At 39.8% G+C, this 18,874-nt stretch overlaps 2 protein-coding genes across 4 annotated transcripts; one reads left to right on the top strand and one right to left on the bottom strand.

Moving 5' to 3' along the window:
• The first annotated feature begins 247 nt into the window (after window positions 1-247).
• rmnd1 (required for meiotic nuclear division 1 homolog) lies at window positions 248-5,446 on the top strand. 3 transcript variants are annotated; one of them, XM_041060797.1, is made up of 12 exons: window positions 248-404; window positions 1,155-1,630; window positions 1,722-1,827; window positions 1,935-2,010; window positions 2,350-2,389; window positions 2,493-2,593; window positions 2,679-2,785; window positions 2,891-2,955; window positions 3,109-3,185; window positions 3,470-3,590; window positions 3,719-3,835; window positions 3,981-5,443. In XM_041060797.1, the coding sequence occupies exons 2-12, from the start codon at window positions 1,184-1,186 to the stop codon at window positions 4,011-4,013; spliced, it is 1,290 nt and encodes a 429-aa protein (XP_040916731.1). In that variant the 5' UTR covers window positions 248-404; window positions 1,155-1,183; the 3' UTR covers window positions 4,014-5,443. The 3 variants fall into 3 exon arrangements, with proteins under 3 accessions (XP_040916731.1, XP_040916732.1, XP_040916733.1); XM_041060798.1 differs by lacking the exon at window positions 3,981-5,443 and having other exon boundaries at window positions 3,470-3,544; window positions 3,719-3,767; XM_041060799.1 differs by lacking the exon at window positions 248-404 and having other exon boundaries at window positions 1,162-1,293; window positions 3,981-5,446.
• A 754-nt stretch (window positions 5,447-6,200) lies between these two features.
• akap12a (A kinase (PRKA) anchor protein 12a) lies at window positions 6,201-15,545 on the bottom strand. Its single transcript, XM_041061274.1, has 5 exons — window positions 15,438-15,545; window positions 13,338-13,437; window positions 9,953-13,183; window positions 8,358-9,526; window positions 6,201-7,931 (listed from the first exon to the last, which is right to left on the bottom strand). The coding sequence occupies exons 1-5, from the start codon at window positions 15,543-15,545 to the stop codon at window positions 6,201-6,203; spliced, it is 6,339 nt and encodes a 2,112-aa protein (XP_040917208.1).
• Between the last annotated feature and the right edge of the window lie 3,329 nt (window positions 15,546-18,874).

Genomic DNA, 18,874 nt, shown 5'->3' with positions numbered 1-18,874 from the left:
CTTAAACTGTTAAAAAAAAAAATAAAAAAATCTTACTCATTTCCGAGTTCTCAACCAAACGCAAACAGGCAGCTGGTCAGTGTCCTAGTTCCATAAAAATCACAATAGAATCATTTTAATTTAAATGAATAAATAAAAAACTTACCTGCCAGTCTGAATTCGGGGCATAGTTTCCGTCGACGTTACGTCACGTCAAACAGGAAATGAGCGGCAAGAAACTTTATTAACAAACAACAAACACCAAACACGCCTCCTTGTTCTGTGACACAGGTTGACATGGCATGTAACAAATGAAAAGTTTGCACTTGTATTTTGAAATACCGCTAGGAGTAATCGCCGTTTTGTGTCATGTTCAACCGTTCTGACATCGTTATGTTCTGAACCGCTTCTTTTTTAATTTGCTGGTAAGCTAACTAACGGCTAACAGTTGCACACACGCTGATTTGCACTAGCATGTTTACCACTTCTGATGGTTTGTACCACATATTGTGTATAACAAGCCTGACACTTAAAGCTAGCGTCGGGTATTCTACCGTACTTGTTTTTTGTGTGCGTGTTATTCCCGCAGTGAATTTTTTATGGGTCAATCGTAACCAGTCTACTAGTTAGGATATTGATTAGCTAGTAAAGTCAAGGTCAGTCTTGCTTGTTTTGGTTCCTTTTTTTCTTTTTTTTTTACATTTAAGCTGTTTCAGATGAAAGATTGTAAATGTATATCTATTTGGTAATAGATCCAGGATGGTGTACAGACTTAGATAACCTTTGCAGTGTTAAAGCATAATCTGTCATGGTACCACTTTGTGATACGGCACCATTTATAAAGGGATCTGTCTAGCTAACTTGTTAATTCATTAGGGAGACCTCCACTGTACCGTTTGGCAGCTTAAGCAGTTCATAAATGGATTTTGTTCCCGATGTCTTGCAACCGTTTTCCAAACTATAAGTAGCCAAACAGCCTTCTAATAGCTAGTTAGAAAGACGAGCAACGTATTTTACACAAGGAGTATTTTACACAACCTGACAAACCCACAGTTTTTGTTATTAATGCGTTATAACTGATCCATTAGGCAATTACAGAAATTTAAATGTTAGCTGTTAGCCATATCATGAAGCCTGTCCTGAGGGTACACTAACGTCTGATCCCTGTGTTGTAGCTCACCTGTTCAACTGTCTATATGAGAAGATGCTTCTCCGAACATTGTGGTCCAGACTGGGAGCTCAGCGGCCTCTAGAGACGAAACCAGTCTGCATCTGTGCCTCGGCCAGCCTCTCCCAGTCTATCCAACTCCAGAAGTATGAATCCAAACCCAGGACTCACTTGGACTTGTCTGGTCCAAGGATCTTTTCAAAGACCTGTTATTTAAACGGTCTTCACCAGCAGCAGACGCGTATAAGACATGTTCTTCCAGCTTTAGGTGGATTCAGAAGTTTTAACAGCACTTTGTTTATTGAGCCTGAAATACTGAGCAAGTGTAGAAGTGGACAGAATCGATTTTATTCTTCAGACCTTGTGAAGTCAATGTTGAAATCAAGTTTAAAACCAGTGACGGTGCCTGGAAAAAGAGCTCCCAAAGGACCGAGAACAAAACAACCTTCTAGAGCCAATCAGCCTTCTCTGACTGAGGACAAGGTGATTCAGCCAGGCATCGGAAAAATGACTGATCTTTTTAAGTACTGATCCATGCTTCAGTGATTAATCCAACCCTGTGTTTCCTCTGTAGGATATGATGCAATGTATTGCCTTTGCAACAGCAGATCAGTATCATTTGCCAACACTTTGCCACGACTTGATAAGCCACGGCTTCCATGAGATAGATTTACCAAGAGGTATGACTCAGAATTACACAGAGATCACAACTTTGCAAGGACATAATTGTGATATATGCTGCTTGAGACAACAAACACATTTCATGACAATCATACTTTGATTTCAGATGCCGCAAATGTGCTGGTGATAAGCACAGACAAGGCTGCAAAACCAGATGACAGTGCTCTCATGTTCTTCTTCAGGTAGGGATAAAGTAGTCTGTTTTCAAAGTGTTTTGTGTTAGGCTTTGTCTTGAATGCTAGATTATTTAAAATTGTTAAATGCAGTGCTTTTAATGTGGTAGGGCTGGGTATGACAGAAACATGTCTCGACCACCCAGCATCAAAAACTGTCAAGTACTGGAAAAAGTAAAAGTATTAAAAATTGGCTTAAATTACTTATTAATCTTAAGTTTTCTCAGATCATGTATTTCATAATGTAAATCATAACTTTTCAAAGTTTAGAAAGTTTTTTTGCTTTGGAAACGTTCTTGTTTGATTGCACTGAGATCTCAGACTCACTTTCCCAATCTGAAATTTCAGGGAAGGCTCAGTGGTTTTCTGGAATGTTGAGGAGAAAACGGTAAACAAAACTCATCTATAAAGTGTAATGTTTCGTAATTCTTGTTTCATTCTCTACTTCATCATACTTATTTGACAATGAAATTTTTCCTCTGTCTTTCCAGTTGAAAAGGGTGATGAGGATAGTAGAGCATCATGAGATCCAGCCTTATGAAGTAGCATTAGTCCACTGGGAAAATGAGGAGATTAACTACACTATTGGAGAGTATGTTCTGCTCCCCCCTCTGTCTTGTTTATTTATACATCCACACATCCTGTACTTGTAGTAATACAAATCTTTTCTTCCTCAGAGGAAATACAAAGCTTGAGCGAGGCAACTTTATTCTGAGTGATGAGATGGATCAACAAGAAGCTGTTCTGGAGAAATTTGCATTTTCAAATGCACTATGTTTGTCAGGTGAGAACCTTTGTTTCAACTGTTAACAATAAAGGTTTGTATTGTTTTGTGGTAACACAATACTCAGCCTGTTGTCTGAGTCTAACCTCTTGGTCTCTTTTCCAGTAAAGCTGGCGATATGGGAGGTGTCTTTAGACGACTTTGTAGAGTCAATTCAATCAATTCCAGAGGTACACAGGACACTTAACAGTCAGCAGCAAGAAATTACAAATAATTGATTATCTGTTATGAGTGGGTTGTTGTGTGTAAGGAAGATTATTCTAAAACATCAGTAATCCGCTTATTGCTAATGCTCTAATTTTGTTTTGTTTTTTTCCCCTCAGACGCTGAAGTCTGGCAAAAGAGTTAAGTTGTCCTCTGCAGAGGTTATGCAGAAAATAGGAGAGCTTTTCACATTAAGGTAAATTCAGTTGTGTCTAAAGAGCAGTTCATTCAGAGGGGACTGTAACCTTTCTGTGTTTGGGTTCAAGCTAAAACCTAAAGACAATCAGCTTGGATGGATGTTTTTTTTGTCAAGTCAGCTCGTGCCCTCCAGGCAGTAACATAAATATGTTGAGATTCATATTCACCCACACGCTGTTTTACTTTCAATTTCTGGGATGACATTAACATGAGTCTCTTTAATAAAGTAGGATTTTCAACATTTCTGCTGAAAGCCTTTGTATTTGCATCTTCCTCTAACAGACACTGTATAAACTTGAGGTCCGACCTGCTTCTCACACCTGATTTCTACTGGGACCGAGAAAATCTGGAAAAACTGTATGATAAGACCTGCCAGTTCCTCAGCATCAACCGCAGGGTCAATGTAATTAAACCTCAGCTAAAAACTTATTTGATACCATAGCTGTGATATACAGTCCCACTCTGACACTTGTGGTAAAAGGCACCTGCTTTATTTCTGATCTTAGCTCAAAACATTTTCTGTGTTTTCAGGTTGTGAACGAGAAGCTGGAACATTGCACACAGCTGACAGACCTGATGAGGAGCCATCTGAGTGAGAAGCACAGCTTGAGGTTGGAGTGGATGATAGTCATCCTCATTACTATAGAGGTAAGAGAAACCTGTGTTTAACCAAAAGTGACCTGTGTTTAACTTACACCTTCATCTTACAAGCAATCTTACACTGCTACACTAAAAATGCTTATAAGCTTTTTAAATAAAACCATATAACGTGTTGCTTTGTCTTTCCCTGTAGGTGATGTTTGAACTTGCAAAAATGATCTTCTGAACGGCTCCTCCGACAATGAAATCTGACTATACAAAGGTACTCTGTCAATGATGTTTTCTACAAGTGGACCGAAACAGTTTTGGGTTTCTTACTGGTCACGTTGTACAGGTCATATATTTCAACAACACACAGTAAATCTGTCTTTTTTTTAAGTTTCTTTCCTTTTTTGCTGGAGATGAAAGCTTGAGGGTTTTGTAGTGTTTTGTATAAATTCATTGTTTACTGCATCTGAAAACAAAGTGCATCAGTGGGACTTCTTTAACTTTTGGGATCAACTGACGATAATGTTTTGTGTGTTAGAGAATTGTCATTTCATTTTTACATAATGTGCAAACTTCTGTGTCTTGTGCAGTGTGGAAGATACAGATTTTTTTAAATGACTCATTTGGAGCATAAGAGCAAAGACTCTCACCTCAACATGTGTCATTATTCTAGTGACTAATCACTAGCAAAAGAAAAAAAGAAAACAAAATGCAGGAACATATCCAAATTCATGAAATCCAGAACTACAGCTGTGAGTGCTGTGTTATAGAGAATGTAATAAAATGATTATTTTAAATGTTTGCCTGTTATGTTTCGGTGTTTGCATGAAAAATATCAACTCATTGTGTAATTACTAGTTCAGTAGAATGTCTAAAGCAAACTTGTGACTCTCCTCACCAAAGTTTTCAATATACAGGAAGATTTTCAACACGAGAATTACTTGAAATTTACAGGTATATATTTATTCAAATAAAATAATATTTTATTAATAAAACACAGATAAATGTATAAACACAGGTAACACAGGTCTGTGTCTTGTACTTAGTCATTAGTTAACATCACATATCAGATCAGCAAGAATTTTCTAATAAAGTCAGTATTTGTCCAAAGACAACAAACAGCCCATCATAACCCAATTTCTTCTCTCACTCATACCACACACTGTGATTACTAAGCTCACAGTATCACTGATGCCATAAACTGAGACCAGAGATAAAAAGCTAGAAACCAAACAGGTCAAGTAAAGCTGCCATGATTGTTTAGGTTTAAGGCTCTGCTGATTATAATTATATTAATGATAAATACATATGTGAAGATTAATTTCAACTTGAAATCAAAAATATAGTGTAAATTATTACTTTTTTAAAAAGAGATGTGCCATGCTCTCCTCATGCTCTTTTTTTTCTTTTCAACTTGTCACAGTAGAAATTCTTGAAGATTGAAAATGAGCTCAGTGGCTTATATAAGCATTAAAACAGTCATTATGTACAACGTAATATACAGTAATATTATATGGCTGCAGTATGCTCAGGTCTGCCTGTTTTAACCTGCATAGATCCAGTGGGAGTTTAGTATTTATGTAAAATAATTAAATAAATGCTGAATGACAAAACAGTTGATGAACATGAATTGGTACGTAGGAGTGAAAGCTGTGGAATATCTACATATACTATGATATACGATATATATCTATATAAGAAATTAATATGGGCTGTACCTGGGTGACACACTTTATGAATTATGTTGTTAACACTTACATAAATGTTTTCAAAATATTTTACCATAAAAAAAGACAGATTGTTAACAAAAATACTGTCTTATACTTACTCTCCTAATACATATACATTCTGTTAAAACAGAATATGATGAGAAACATGATTGAGAAGACCTGACATGATTAGTAATCGAAACTGCACTATATAGCAAACAAAACATTAAACTGCATAGTGGATGTAGTTTAGTGTCGCACTTCTAAAATCACACTGCATTGCCATTTTCCAATTGATGTGTCTCTTTGCTAAATCCCATTCATGAATCACACACTTTATTATATTAATAAAATAATCTTACAAATCAAGACCAGTGTCATCAGTAAACATTGGAATATTTTTTGGTTGAGCATGATTTAAAATAAAAGTAGCAAGATGCTGTTTCCTGTAGTTTTCTTCTACCAATCAGTCGTTCTCTATAATGGCTTTTTGATAACTTCTCACAAACTTGAGCGACTTCCTTTTTGGATTGTCCAACCTTGAAAGAAAAAAAAAAGGTAATCATGACATTAATTAATTTGAACATTCAAATGAATGTCATGCATGATTTTAGTGTAAGAGCAAGTTGATTCATGGATCAGACACTACAAAAATTATACTAAAACAAGAGTAAATGATGAGGCTTACCATTCAGAGACACTGAAGTTAGGCTGAATTAATCCCACTCCATCTCAGTGATGTTTGCAGTTGCAGTTTCCTGATGCTCAAGTGCAACAGCAAAATCTTCACCTTCGCTCTCAATTTCACATGTTCCTTCTGTTCTGATCATTTCTTGCTGACTTTCGTCCTCCTCGGTCTTGAAAGTAGGAGCCATTTCAAACTCATCATCATGTCCTGCATTTCCCGCCTGGTCACTTTCTGTCTGATGTTCCTGAGGTTCCTCCACCTCATGAGGGGACACCTCCGCTTGAGTGTAAATGTCTTCCTCAGCATCCATCCACACATCTTGGTCATTTTCCTCCTCTGTTTGTTTGACAGGGTCCTCTGCTTGTGTTTCTTGGTGACACATTTCAGAGAGTAGGGGTTTACTCAGGAACACTTCTCTTTTCTCTGCTTGCCTTACTCTTTGTATTGTTTCCGTCGCCTGGACGTTGGGGGTTACCCTCTCTGTTGCTTTGATTTGTTCTACTGGTTCTACTGTTTCCATTGCTTGCATACAAACATTCAGAAGTAAAGGTTGAGTCATGATCCCTGCTCTTTCTGTTGAATCTATGTTAGCTGGCTCTGGTTCTGTGGTTTCTGGGGTCTGAACAGCAACCTCAGTTAACTCTGTCTGTTTCTGGCTCTCAGCGCTTTGTGTCGGATTTATTTGCTTCTCGGGTTCCTCTGCCTGAACACCGACTTCAGACATCTCTGTCTTTTTCACTGGTTCGGCTCTCTCTGTTGTAGGTGGTGGAGAAGCTGGTGCCTTTGTTTGCCCAAATTGTATGTTAAGTTTGAATTCTAAAGAAAGGCTAGAGGGGGACTCCACATTACCTATTGATGAGATTATTCCAGTGTTTTGGGGGACCACTAGTCCAGCGTTACTAGGTGTTACGATCTGACTCTGGGCAATTTGTGAAATTTGTGTGTCCTCATGAATTTTCTTCACATCTAATTCTCCTGATGACAATTTGACCTCTTCAGCTGTGACATCTGCTTCAGATTTGTCCGGTTCAGCTTTAGCTTCCGCCAGATCCTCTTTGCGATCATGGATCGAGACATCTGAACTTCCTGGAGCAGCAGGTGCTTGCTTGAGATCCTCAAACGCTTGCTGTTCAGTTGCAGAGTCATCACTGATGACAGCACACACTTCATCTTGTCTTTCCCTGAACGGTTCAATACTATCCTCCATCACTTTTTGATCCTCCACTTCACTTAACTCACTTTGAGCTATCTCACTTGCCTCTGTCACAGCATCTGGCTGTTTTATAAGTTCTTGTTCCAAGTTGTCAAGCGCTGGCTGAGGTGCTGTCTCTGGGACGTTCTCCTTTACGTGTTGAATAACTTCTTGAATGGTCACAGTGTTTTCCTCACTAATTAATTTCTCTTCAGTCTCTGATGTGGCAGAAAGCTTGTCTACTTCTTTAAGTGTTTCATGACAAACATCTATGACTTCTTTGACTTCTGTTTCCCCAACCTCTAATGTTGTGTCAACAACCATCTCAGCTGATCTAATATCAACGTCGACCACCTGCACTTCAATTCTGTGATTGTCCTCTAACTGTACTGACGGCACATTCATCATCATAACCACACTACCTTCCTCTGCTGTCTCTGATACATCGTCTTTCACCAGTGGTGTCGCAGTTTCGATTGTCTGCTTGAAGTCTTGCTCACTTGCCACTGAGTCTATCAGTGGCTCATGAACCTCTGATGTTTTCTCTATCAAAACATCAGGTATCACCTGCACTTCAATTCTATGATTATCCTCTAACTGTACTGACGGCACATTCATCATCATAACCGCACTACCTTCCTCTGCTGTCTCTGATACATCGTCTTTCACCAGTGGTGTCGCAGTTTCGATTGTCTGCTTGAAGTCTTGCTCACTTGCCACTGAGTCTATCAGTGGCTCATGAACCTCTGATGTTTTCTCTATCAAAACATCAGGTATCACCTGCACTTCAATTCTATGATTATCCTCTAACTGTACTGACGGCACATTCATCATCATAACCGCACTACCTTCCTCTGCTGTCTCTGACACATCGTCTTTCACCAGTGGTGTCGCAGTCTCGATTGTCTGCTTGAAGTCTTGCTCACTTGCCACCGAGTCTATCAGTGGCTCATGAACCTCTGATGTTTTCTCTATGAAAACATCAGGTATCACAGCTGAGACATCTTTTGGATAACATGTGGTCACTTCTGCCACTATGGCACGCTCAACTGTAGCACTCTTTATTTCAGGACTGGGAAGTACACCTTGCCCCTCAACACTGGCTTGCACTGCACTGACATGAGCCCCGTGCTGGGGTTCTTGTGTAACTGCAGCATTGTCAACACAAGGTGCTGGGGTTTCTTCAGAAAACACAGTTTTTTCTCTAATCTGAACACTACGTGCTTCCTCATTAACAGAGGATACATGAACTGCTGTTAATGTTTGTAACTCATCTACAACTTCAGGGATGTGGTCTTCCTCCCCAACATGAACATCGTGTGGTGTACTCTCTGTTGTCTGATCCCCATTTATCTTTAAGGCCTCATTCTGTTCTGCCTCAACTTTACTCTTGGTTTCGTCTGCAACTGAAGTGACGATGTCTTCAGTGTCTGGCTTGGGAACGTCCTCAGACAGTATTTGCTTTTCAAGTTCCTGAGAACTACCTTCCTCAGCACTTTCTGTGACTATGTTTGCAGGCATAGGTGCCTCTACTTCGGTTTCTTTTTCAGTTGCAATGTCATGTACGTCAGGCAGCAACACTTCTGGTTCTCTGACATGTTCAGTTGTGGCACCTTCTACTGATAGTTCTTTCTCTGGCTCTGCACTGCCTTCAGTCGGCTGTGTTAGTTCATCTGTAATAGGTTCTTTTGGTGGAATTTCTTCTGATATCACTTCCTTTTCAAGTGATTGGATAGAACTTTCTTCTGTATCTAATTTTGCTACTTGGGTAGCTTCTAATACCTCTAGTTCTTGAACACATTCAGTTTCTAAAGCATCTGGTGGCTCACTGACTTCAATGAGAGGCTCTGTTTCCTCTTTAGGTTTATCTGTAATAGTTTCTGCCTCTGGAGTGGCCTCTGATATAATTTCCTTTTCAAGTGATTGAACACTACCCTCCTCTGAATCTAATATGGGTTCTTGCATAGCCTCTGAAACTTCTGCAACTTGATGATCATCAATATTTGGAGTATCGGTTTTCAGTTCTTTGTTTTCTGGCTCAGCACTGACTTCAGTGATGTTTTCTGTTTCCTCTTTGGGTTCATCTGTAACAGTTTCTGTTGCAGGAATGTCCTCTGATGGTTCTTCCCCTTGAGGCAGTTGAACTCTACCCTCCTCTGAATCTAATGTGGGTTCTTGCATAGCCTCTGAAACTTCTGCTACTTGACGATCATCAATATTTGGAGTATCTGTTTTCAGTTCTTTGTTTTCTGGCTCAACACTGACTTCAGTGATGTTTTCTGTTTCCTCTTTGGGTTCATCTGTAACAGTTTCTGTTGCAGGAATGTCCTCTGATGGTTCTTCCCCTTGAGGCAATTGAACACTACCCTCCTCTGAATCTAATGTGGCTCTTTGTACAACTTCTAACACTTCTGGTTCTTCAACACGTCGTTCGGTTTTGGCAGCTTCTGCTTGTAGTTCATTTTCCGCCTCTGCCTCAACATTATCTTCATTGAGAAACTCTGTTTCCTCTTTGAGTTTGTCTGTAACTGTTTCTGCTGCTGGAATGTTTTCTGATGGTACTTCCTTTTCAAGCAATTGAGCTCCACCCTCCTCTGAATCTAATGTGGCTCTTTGTACAGCTTCTAACACTTCTGATTCTTCAACATGTCGTTCGGTTTTGGCAGCTTCTGCTTGTAGTTTGTTTTCCGCCTTTGCCTCAACATTATCTTCAGTGAGAAACTCTCCTTCCTCTTTGGGTCTGTCTGTAACTGTTTCTGCTGCTGGAATATCTTCTGATAGTACTTCCTTTTCAAGCAATTGAGCTCCACCCTCCTCTGAATCTAATGTGGCATCTTGTTCAGCTGCTAATTCTTGTAACTCCTCCACCTCTGCTGGTGGTTCATCTTTATCCTCAACTTGAACTTGATCAGTAATATCATGCAAGATTTGATCTTCCTTTTGTGTCAGAGTTTGGACTTCCTGCTCCACATCTGCCTCCTTACTTTCTTCTGCTACTGTAGCAACTGATTCTGCTTCTTGAGAGTCAATTTCTGGGGGTGCTTTTTCATCTTCATGGTCCCCAACAAGAGTACCTTCATCTGCAATAATCTCTTCACCTTTCGGTAATTTCTCTATAGACACAGCTTCATTTACCTCAGATTGGCTTTCCACCACATATTGGCTCTCATCAATACTTTCTAATTCTTTTATGCTTTCTTCTGGATGTGAAATACTGACCTCATGAACTTCATCTAAAGCAATTTCAGCTGTGTCAAACTCATCTGTTGGAACTTCAGATACAATTTCTGTGGAAACAGCTTCGTTGACTTCAGATATGCTCTCTGTTTGGGCTGTTGCTGCGAGTTTATTAATTACATCCAGTTCTTGAACATTTAGACCTGTGTTAATGGCAGTTGCGTCTGATCCTCTGTGGATTTCCATGATTGTTGGGTCCTCTTTTACAAATGTTTCGAGTATTTGATGCGAGACAGATCCAACTATTCTTTGTGAGGTTAACTCATCTGAGCACACTGGAACTACCTTTGGGCTTATGGAGATGTTTTCGACAACCTGATGCAGGACTGCCTCTGCATGTTTGACGTCGTATTCTACTGGGACTGGTGTTGCGTTGCCAGATGTGTTTGAAGACTCTGATAGCTGGGAAACTGCAGAGATCATCTCAGTATCATCTCCCAAGGTAATGTCAACTGGCTCTTGAGCAGTTATTGCCTCAGATGTGATCTCTATCAGATCCTCTGCTATAGTGTCATCTCTCGCTGCCTCTTCATTGACTGAAGCTGGAGTGGCCATGGTCTCTGTAATTATACCCTCTTCTGGAATATCACTGAGTTGCTGATGTTTACTGATTAATTCTGTAAAGTCCTCTTGTTCTTTATTTGAAGCAGGAGATGTAGATGCCTCATTTTCTAAACTGACCTCATTGTCTTGGACTTTCTTTGCTTCAGTTTGCAGACTGTCACAAGGTGGGACCCGTTCAGCCATTTGATCAAGGAGGTCTTGCTGCAGTTCGTAGTCTGCTTCCTTGGGTATATCACTTTCTATATCAGCCTGTGTTTTTATGTGAACTTCTGTTTCAGCTGTATCAAATTCAGACAAAGGAACCACAGCTGGTGTCTCTGAATCTTCATCCCCTGAAGCAACTTCCTTATCAGCCTCATCTGAAGATACTTGGTCTTGCTTCTCTGCAGACTTCCTCTTTTTTCGACCTGGGAGGAGTTTCTTTATTGAAAAGGAGGAATCATCCTGAGAAACTTCACTGTCAGACTGTATGTTATCTTTGCTTTCTTCCTCATCCTTCGCTTTCCTTTTGGGGGTGACAAGTTTTTTAAATGATCTCCATGTTGATCCTCCATCACCCTCTGAAGGACTTCCTTCAGAGGGTTTGGGGGGAGAGGCTAAAGTTTCATCAGCCTCGTTTGAACTTTCCAGGGGTGATGCTTGCTTCTTATTGTCATTTTCAGCTTGGGGCGTTTCATCCTCGGAGTCTGACGTTTTTCGGCTTCGGCTTCTTCTCCTTCCAGATCCACACAGAACAGCTTCCCATGACACAGATGAATCTTTTCTTTTTTTGCCTTCTTCAGTGCTGTGATCTGATATTTGCTCTCCTTCACTTGGTTTTGTTTCCTCTGCTGAGCCTGGGACTTGTGTCTCTTCATTGGTCAAGGAGGACCTCTTCATACGTTTGTTCGGACTCACAAGTTTTTTGAAAGAAGCCCATGCGCCATCCTCCTCTCCTCCTGCCTCTGCAGACTGCTGTGCAGGACTTTCCTCTTTCTGATTCTCAGCTGACTGGGTAGGTGACACGAGCTGATCTGAAAAGTGTTCTCCAGAGTCTGACAGCTTTGCGTCACTTGATTTCCTGCCTCTCTGCTTTTTGGAGAGTTTCTTTAAACTGGACCCTGATAGGAGCCTTTTCAGGGGGCTGGCTTGAACTTTCTCTTGAGAAGGTGTTTTCCCATCATCAGTTGTCTGAGCTGATTCTGCAGGCACAATCTCCTCTTTAAGTTTTTCTTTATTTTCTGTGTCAACTGTAGCTGCCTCAACACCTAGACTAATCTCCTCTTTATCCTGTTGTTCTTCTTCTTTTGTCTCTTCTGTTTCCTTATTCCCCATTGCCACCAGTTCTTTCTCAGTTGTGTCATCTTCAGTGGGCTTCTTTTTCTTCCGTAGTCCAGAAAAGATTCCAGTTGTAAAAAACCTTTTAATTGGAGATACGACCTCCTCTGTCTCATGACCAGAAGGAGATGTTGGCTGCGTTTCTCCATCAGTTGTGTCGTCCTGTTTTGCTTTTTCATCGTCATCTACAGGTGGAATTGTTGCTGCATCCACACTATCAGATTCAGCTTCCTCTATTGCCTCTGTTGCTTTCTCCTCTGCATTTCCTACAACGTCCTCCGATGGAGCATCTGTCAGGGTAGGACATGTCGTTGAATCATTGTCATAAGTCTCCTGTGCTGCGTTCAGATCAATATTCTGTTCAGCACTCTCACTTTTGGTTTCTTTTGCAGTATCCTCGATGTCTTCTGGTCTGTTTGATTCTTCTTTCTTAGCCTCATCAGGCACATCTGCTGTTATTTCAGCTTTTCCAACTGAGCCTCTTTTTACTGTCAGTTTCAAACCAATGTTACTGAAAAATCTCCTGAAACTTTCATTGATGTCATTCTGCTTTGCGTCCATTTCGGTAATTTCCAGGGGTATTTCTTTGTCACCATCAGCTTCATTAGGAGATTCCATTTCATTAATTTCAACATTTTCTAATGGTCCTTCTTTAGGTGGCTTTGTTGTTTCTGAAACATCTTCGTCTGGAGAAAGGATAGCTAAACCAGAGAAGATATTTAATATCACACTTAAATTGCAAGAACTATAAAAGACTGATGACACAGGTGAAATTCTATCTGCTGAAATTCAACAAGTTAAAATTATGCTGACTGTCTGTCAGTGAGCAGTAATACACAGGTTGTGAGTACCCACCCTCTGCAGCAATCTCATCCTCACAGTGACCGTTAACTTCTGCTGTAGTGCTGTCTGCTTTTCCACTGATCTCAGAGATTTGCCCATTCTTTTTGAGAGGCTGAAACAAAGCACAAAACAGAATGTACAATCTGTTCTTGTGGCTGGGATTACATTTTATGAAGGCTGAAATAATAGAAATCAGTCTTTCAGTAGTCAGTTTTAAACGTTTCAGTGTAACGGATAGTAATCATACAAGCACTAGCTTCAATTAAAAGAAAAATACAGCAGGAACCATTCTCTCATGGCTAGAGAAGCTTTATGTGAATTTGTGCTTTTATGAAAAACCAAGAATTTCAATCTTTGATTAACTGAGGGCTCAAAAGTCCTGTTTTGTAAACAACACACTTGAGCTACTGTTGGTTGGGGGTGATGGTAACCTTACAGTTTAACAACCCTGATTGTCCCAATCTCAAATCCATGAGCCAGATTAGTCGGCGAAAGTCTAAGCAGGCGACAGGGAACACAAAACACATGTCCTTCAACTAGTGTGGAGTAATTCTCTAAATACACAGGTAAAAATAGTTGTTAGGGTCATATTGCACCCTAGGTTCTTTGAAAACATTAACTTCTGTGGGTGCCTTGAAGTTGCATTTAAATGTGTAATAATGTGGCCTAATTTCATGGCAAGTTAAATGCAGATATTGATTATCTGAGTGACCCAAGAACCACCTTTTACTCCCCTAGATGTAGAGAAAAAAAAACATACACTCTAAACTAAAACGTTACTCTAGATGCCAAAAGATCAAAGTCCATAATATGATTATAGCTGGCACTGCTGGCTGTGAGCTGTTATTTTCCAGTCAAGTTATTTACCACTTCACATGCATGCACTTCCTATATTAGAAGCAGAGAACATGCATGTCTTTGTTTTCAGTCCTCCAGCACCAGAAAAGTTAAGTGCTTCTAAATAAAGCAGTTTAATTTTAGAAAAATACAGCCAAACTTAGATGGACTTGGAATAGCTTTGCAAACAAAATTATCAGTAAGTGTGATGTAGGATATAGCTCATCAGTTGTTTTGGGATTTTATTTAGAAAAAGTCAGATTATTGTACCAAGTTAAAATAAGACTAGCTTTGTGCAAAAATAAATGAATCAGTTTATGCACTTCTCATATTTGTAGCTTCTTTTTTTAACGTCTTTAAAACTTAAAACTTTATTGAGCATTAAAAATGTTGTTAACAGCATACTGTGCCTCTAATAAGAAATTACCTATGAGTCACAAAGGTCAAGTATGCCATTAACTCAGCACAATATAAATGTAGCTCATAAGACATTAATAGCTATTTTCGTTCTCACAGTACAGTGCTGTCAAATTGGCTTCCTGCTCAGCATGATCCAGTGATCATGTTGTACACAAATAATCGATGTTGCCTTCTGCTGAGTGCAGCAAAGGGGAAATTCCATCCATTCCATCTCTCCCCAGGGCTTTACTTAGGTTCCTTGAAGAATGAAAGGTCATTATTCCCCCATGATGCAACTTTCTTTTTCATCTACAGTAAATGCAAAGCATTGCAACATAAGTGAAACAGTGAAAACACAGCAGTGAAACAAGCACGGCAAGAGACCGCAGCCAAGGAGTTATTTCCAGTTCCTAACCTTTGACAGAATAAAACAAGTGGAACAAATTTTCAACATCTACACTCACCGGGAAGAAATTGATAAATGGTCCCTTCCTGTCACAACAAAGCTGAAAAGGCTATTTTCTTAAATTAAAAGCCAGTGTCAGAGTCCCAGCAGGCTGCAGCTGGGTGTGCTGGATGCAATTGTTTCAAAGGAGACAAGGGCTTCATCTTGGGGTTAATGGATGTGTTGGCAAGCAGCAGCTGCACCGTTCTGACAACAACAAAATCCAGCCTCAGCATTTCTGTAACACATAGGCTGGTCTGACTGTTTAAAATCTTTAAAGAACAAATTAATTTGTAGCTGTAATTGAGCAACTGAAGACCCTTAATGCGTAGATGTCGCGGATGAATCATTACAACAAAGTTTGTGCATAAATATAGGAGCAATTTAGGGCCAGTCCATCCACCGGGATCTGTGGGAAAATAAGATGATACCTTGTCTTCAGCATCTTGGTCAGCCCGGGCATCATCCACTTTTCCGCTCTCCTCCTCAGCCGCTGCATCCTTCTTGCTCTCCCGTTGCGCAGACTGAGCGTCTCCCATTATCGGAGCTGCAGCGCGTCACTCTCCGGAATGAGCCGCACCGGCGATGGAAATATCCCAGAAGGAAAGGAAGCCGGTAGCTCCGCGAGAGACACTGTCAGCTCTCAAATGGTGCAGCCTGGATGTTGAAAAAGTCTTTTTTTTAGCCAAACACCTCCCTGCAGGATCACATGAAGCCTATGAGCCCAGCTTGGCCCGGCCCGGCCCGGCACGCCTCTCGCTGCATCAAAAAAAAAAAAAAAAAAAACTGCAGAGAAAACACAGGCTGTCCTCAGATAACTGAAGCAAATTTCCGAGCAACAAGCTTGAACCTGCCCCACCGTATACATTCACTTCAGGCTACAGAAACGTTTGAAGTTAAAGGTTTAAAAAGATATTTTAATTTGAAACATAAAGCTGCTGCATCAGATGAGTCGTTTGAAAAGCTAGATTTCAAAACCCCCTTTTCCTGTGTGATAGTTCGCACAAATATCCAGTGGACTTTATTGTTCTTGGGCATTTATTTTAAGAAGAGGCTCATTATTTTCCATAAATGAGGGAAACATATCTATGCAGTTGTGCTGCCGGTTACCACAGTTGACTGACTGGGAAACTGCATCCAGAGCTTTCAGTTTATGTGATTAAAAAACAAACTGCATGATGAAGAAACAGGAAAGAAAACATCTTGATCATGAGTGAAGTTAACCTCTTATTCTCTTTTTGTTGTTTCTGTGCGCACATTCATATTCTGTTTTCATCAGTATGTGAAACTCCTCCCAGCTCAGTGTGTAAAAACCTGTGGGCAGAAACTCATGAGCAGGGCAGGACAACTCATAATACAGTCCAAACTCCAAGAATTTCAACAAGAAACACAAGGCAGCTGGAAAAGCTTGACCTTTAACTAAAACTGAGCTAATCGGATAAACCTTTTATATATCTACCTACTCACTGACCATGTATTTACTGTGTTTGGAAACTTTTGAGGAATACAGTGCTGTGGTTACTGAGCTGATCTGTTATGTCCTTTTTTTGGCACCACGTGGTTTTTCACTGGTTCTTGAAAACCACTGATCCCAGTGTTATGAATTGGAATATCTATTGCTAAATTGAATAAGAAAATATGAAAAACCTCACCAATCGACATGTTACATCTTGTTTGTTTCATCCCTACAAAAAAAAAACAAAACATCACTCAATCTTGACCTTTCTCGGGGGAAGTTAGGGCAGTTACACATTCAGTCTGACAAATGAGCAAGCAAATCTCATTATCAGGTCTGTCATGTCAGCTCACAACAGCAAAAACTGATGGCTGGTGTTGTTGCCGGATCTTGGTCAGTCAGCCTCACGGGATTAAGTCACCACCTCTCGAATTAATGTGCTTATTTAACTGCAGCTGGGACACCATCAGATGTCCTTACTGTGAATGAAGTGCACAGTTTTCTGGCTGGCTGCTGGTCAGTGCTGTAGACCTGATGTACTGATCTGGGCAAATGATGTAATATTATACTTTACAATTATGTAACGTGTGGTTTAAATACTCTATACAAATCTATACAATTTCAAATATTAACCACTTATCAACATTTACGACTGCAGGCTTGATTAATGACTTAACATTTAGACCTGCAAGTATTACCAAAAGGATAAACACCTGCCAATGGGATTGGTTTTACAACCTGCCAAACCCAGATTTGTTCTTATTAATGACTTTTAAATGATCTATAAAGCATTTATTAATCATCAATACACCCATGAGTTTCAACTTACAAGCACTGTAACAAAAAAAAAAAGAAAGGAAAGGGTGCCTCAGTAGAAAGTGGTTCCATCTGGAGATTATTATTTAATATCTCTGAATACAGAGCTGTTATTTTGGCAATCCAAAACATAAAAAAAGAAATATTTAATAATATTTCATCTGTGACATGTATCATTATGAAAATAAAGGTGAAACTTTTCTGTAATATTCTACAATAATTTACAGCATTTCATAACAAATCTCTGGGTTTTATGTTTTGTATTTTTGCAGGTCATGATAGGAAGCAGGATTTGTGACCTGCTGGGAAATGCTGTTGATTTGATTTCAGAAAATATCAGAACACTTGATGTACCAGACATCAGGAGATCTCATTTGCAGTAAGTCATAATGAAATGATTGACATTTCAGCCTCTTTATCTCTTTTCTAAATTGATTTACCGTATTTAAGGTATACTGTCTGATTAGCCAATGAGACTGTGTAGCTTGAGTAAAATTGTATAACATAATGAAGCGTATGGAAATGATCAAGAATTCAGTTTTGCTTTGTTGGTAGTGAAATTTGTTGAACGAGAAAAAAAAAACATCAGTCATAAAAAAAACTGTCCTGGAGGTAAAAACTGTCCTTGTTCGTGCTACATGCAGCCATGCACCTCTGTCATCTGTCCTGGCATCAGCTGACCAGTGTCCTCATCTCCCCCTGTAAGGCCGCCTTATCGTTGTCCGTGATGCAGCCCGGGACGGTCGTGTCGTCAACAAACTCACAGATGACACTGGAGCTAATGAGGCTGTGTAACTGCAGTAAAATTGTATCTTAACAGCCTGGAAATTAGCAAGATTTTAAAGTCAAGCAAAACGTTTTCTTGAAAATGGAAATCAACTGACTGGTCAAATGCAACTCTGGAGCAAAACAGGCTTAACATAATTTGGAGATTAAACTGAGACATGTGGGCAGAATATCATGAGTGGGACAGGACAACAGGTTGTCCAGGACTTTCAGCATGAATAACACGGCGGCTGGAAGAAAGCTTGGCCTTTAAATAAAATTGATATCTATAAAATATCTGTAAATCTACCTCTTACCTACTCATCAAAAGTTATGCCTAGAAACCTTTGAGGGATGCAGTACTGAAATTATTGAGCTGATCAGTGATGTCCTGTTTTTGGGTGAATGGATGGAGAAACCCCATTCATCTAAAAGAAAATCCCTCATTTCATGTTTTGACCGTTTTATGTTATGAATTTTTATATGATTCTATTCACAGAAATTCTTAAATTACCCCTGAAAGTGTAACAGTCCGGTATGAGAAGCCCCTGTACAGCAGATTACCCACAGCGGATTCTCTCTTTACCCCAGTGGTAAAGCTGAAGACACATTTACTCAAAACAGCAGTGATGTGTCACCTCAGCTGAACAAAGTGAGAGCTTGGGAAATCTTAGAGCACAGGAACATCTTCAAACCCATGACATTCATGTTAATTTGATTAGATGCTCAGAGACACTGGTGCTGTTATGCGAACGCTGGCATGACGCTAATAAGTTGAATTAATTAGAGTCACAACTCTGGATAACTGAAAACAGCTGATGTTTTCTTCAC

Source organism: Toxotes jaculatrix, chromosome 17 (assembly GCF_017976425.1).
Source record: "Toxotes jaculatrix isolate fToxJac2 chromosome 17, fToxJac2.pri, whole genome shotgun sequence".
Lineage (NCBI taxonomy): Eukaryota > Metazoa > Chordata > Actinopteri > Toxotidae > Toxotes > Toxotes jaculatrix.
This window is presented reverse-complemented; position numbering and strand designations above follow the sequence as displayed.

Excerpts from the sequence above, each read along its gene's own strand:
- akap12a (XM_041061274.1), bottom strand. The coding sequence starts at position 15,545 with ATGGGAGACGCTCAGTCTGCGCAACGGGAGAGCAAGAAGGATGCAGCG. Across the intron at positions 13,184-13,337 it reads GGATGAGATTGCTGCAGAGG|CTATCCTTTCTCCAGACGAA; the intron begins GTGGGTACTCAC and ends TCTCTGGTTTAG. Across the intron at positions 9,527-9,952 it reads CACATTAGATTCAGAGGAGG|ATTCAGAGGAGGGTAGAGTT; the intron begins GTGGAGCTCAAT and ends AACCCACATTAG.
- rmnd1 (XM_041060797.1), top strand. The coding sequence starts at position 1,184 with ATGCTTCTCCGAACATTGTGGTCCAGACTGGGAGCTCAGCGGCCTCTA. Across the intron at positions 2,011-2,349 it reads GCTCTCATGTTCTTCTTCAG|GGAAGGCTCAGTGGTTTTCT; the intron begins GTAGGGATAAAG and ends CTGAAATTTCAG. Across the intron at positions 2,786-2,890 it reads AAATGCACTATGTTTGTCAG|TAAAGCTGGCGATATGGGAG; the intron begins GTGAGAACCTTT and ends TCTCTTTTCCAG.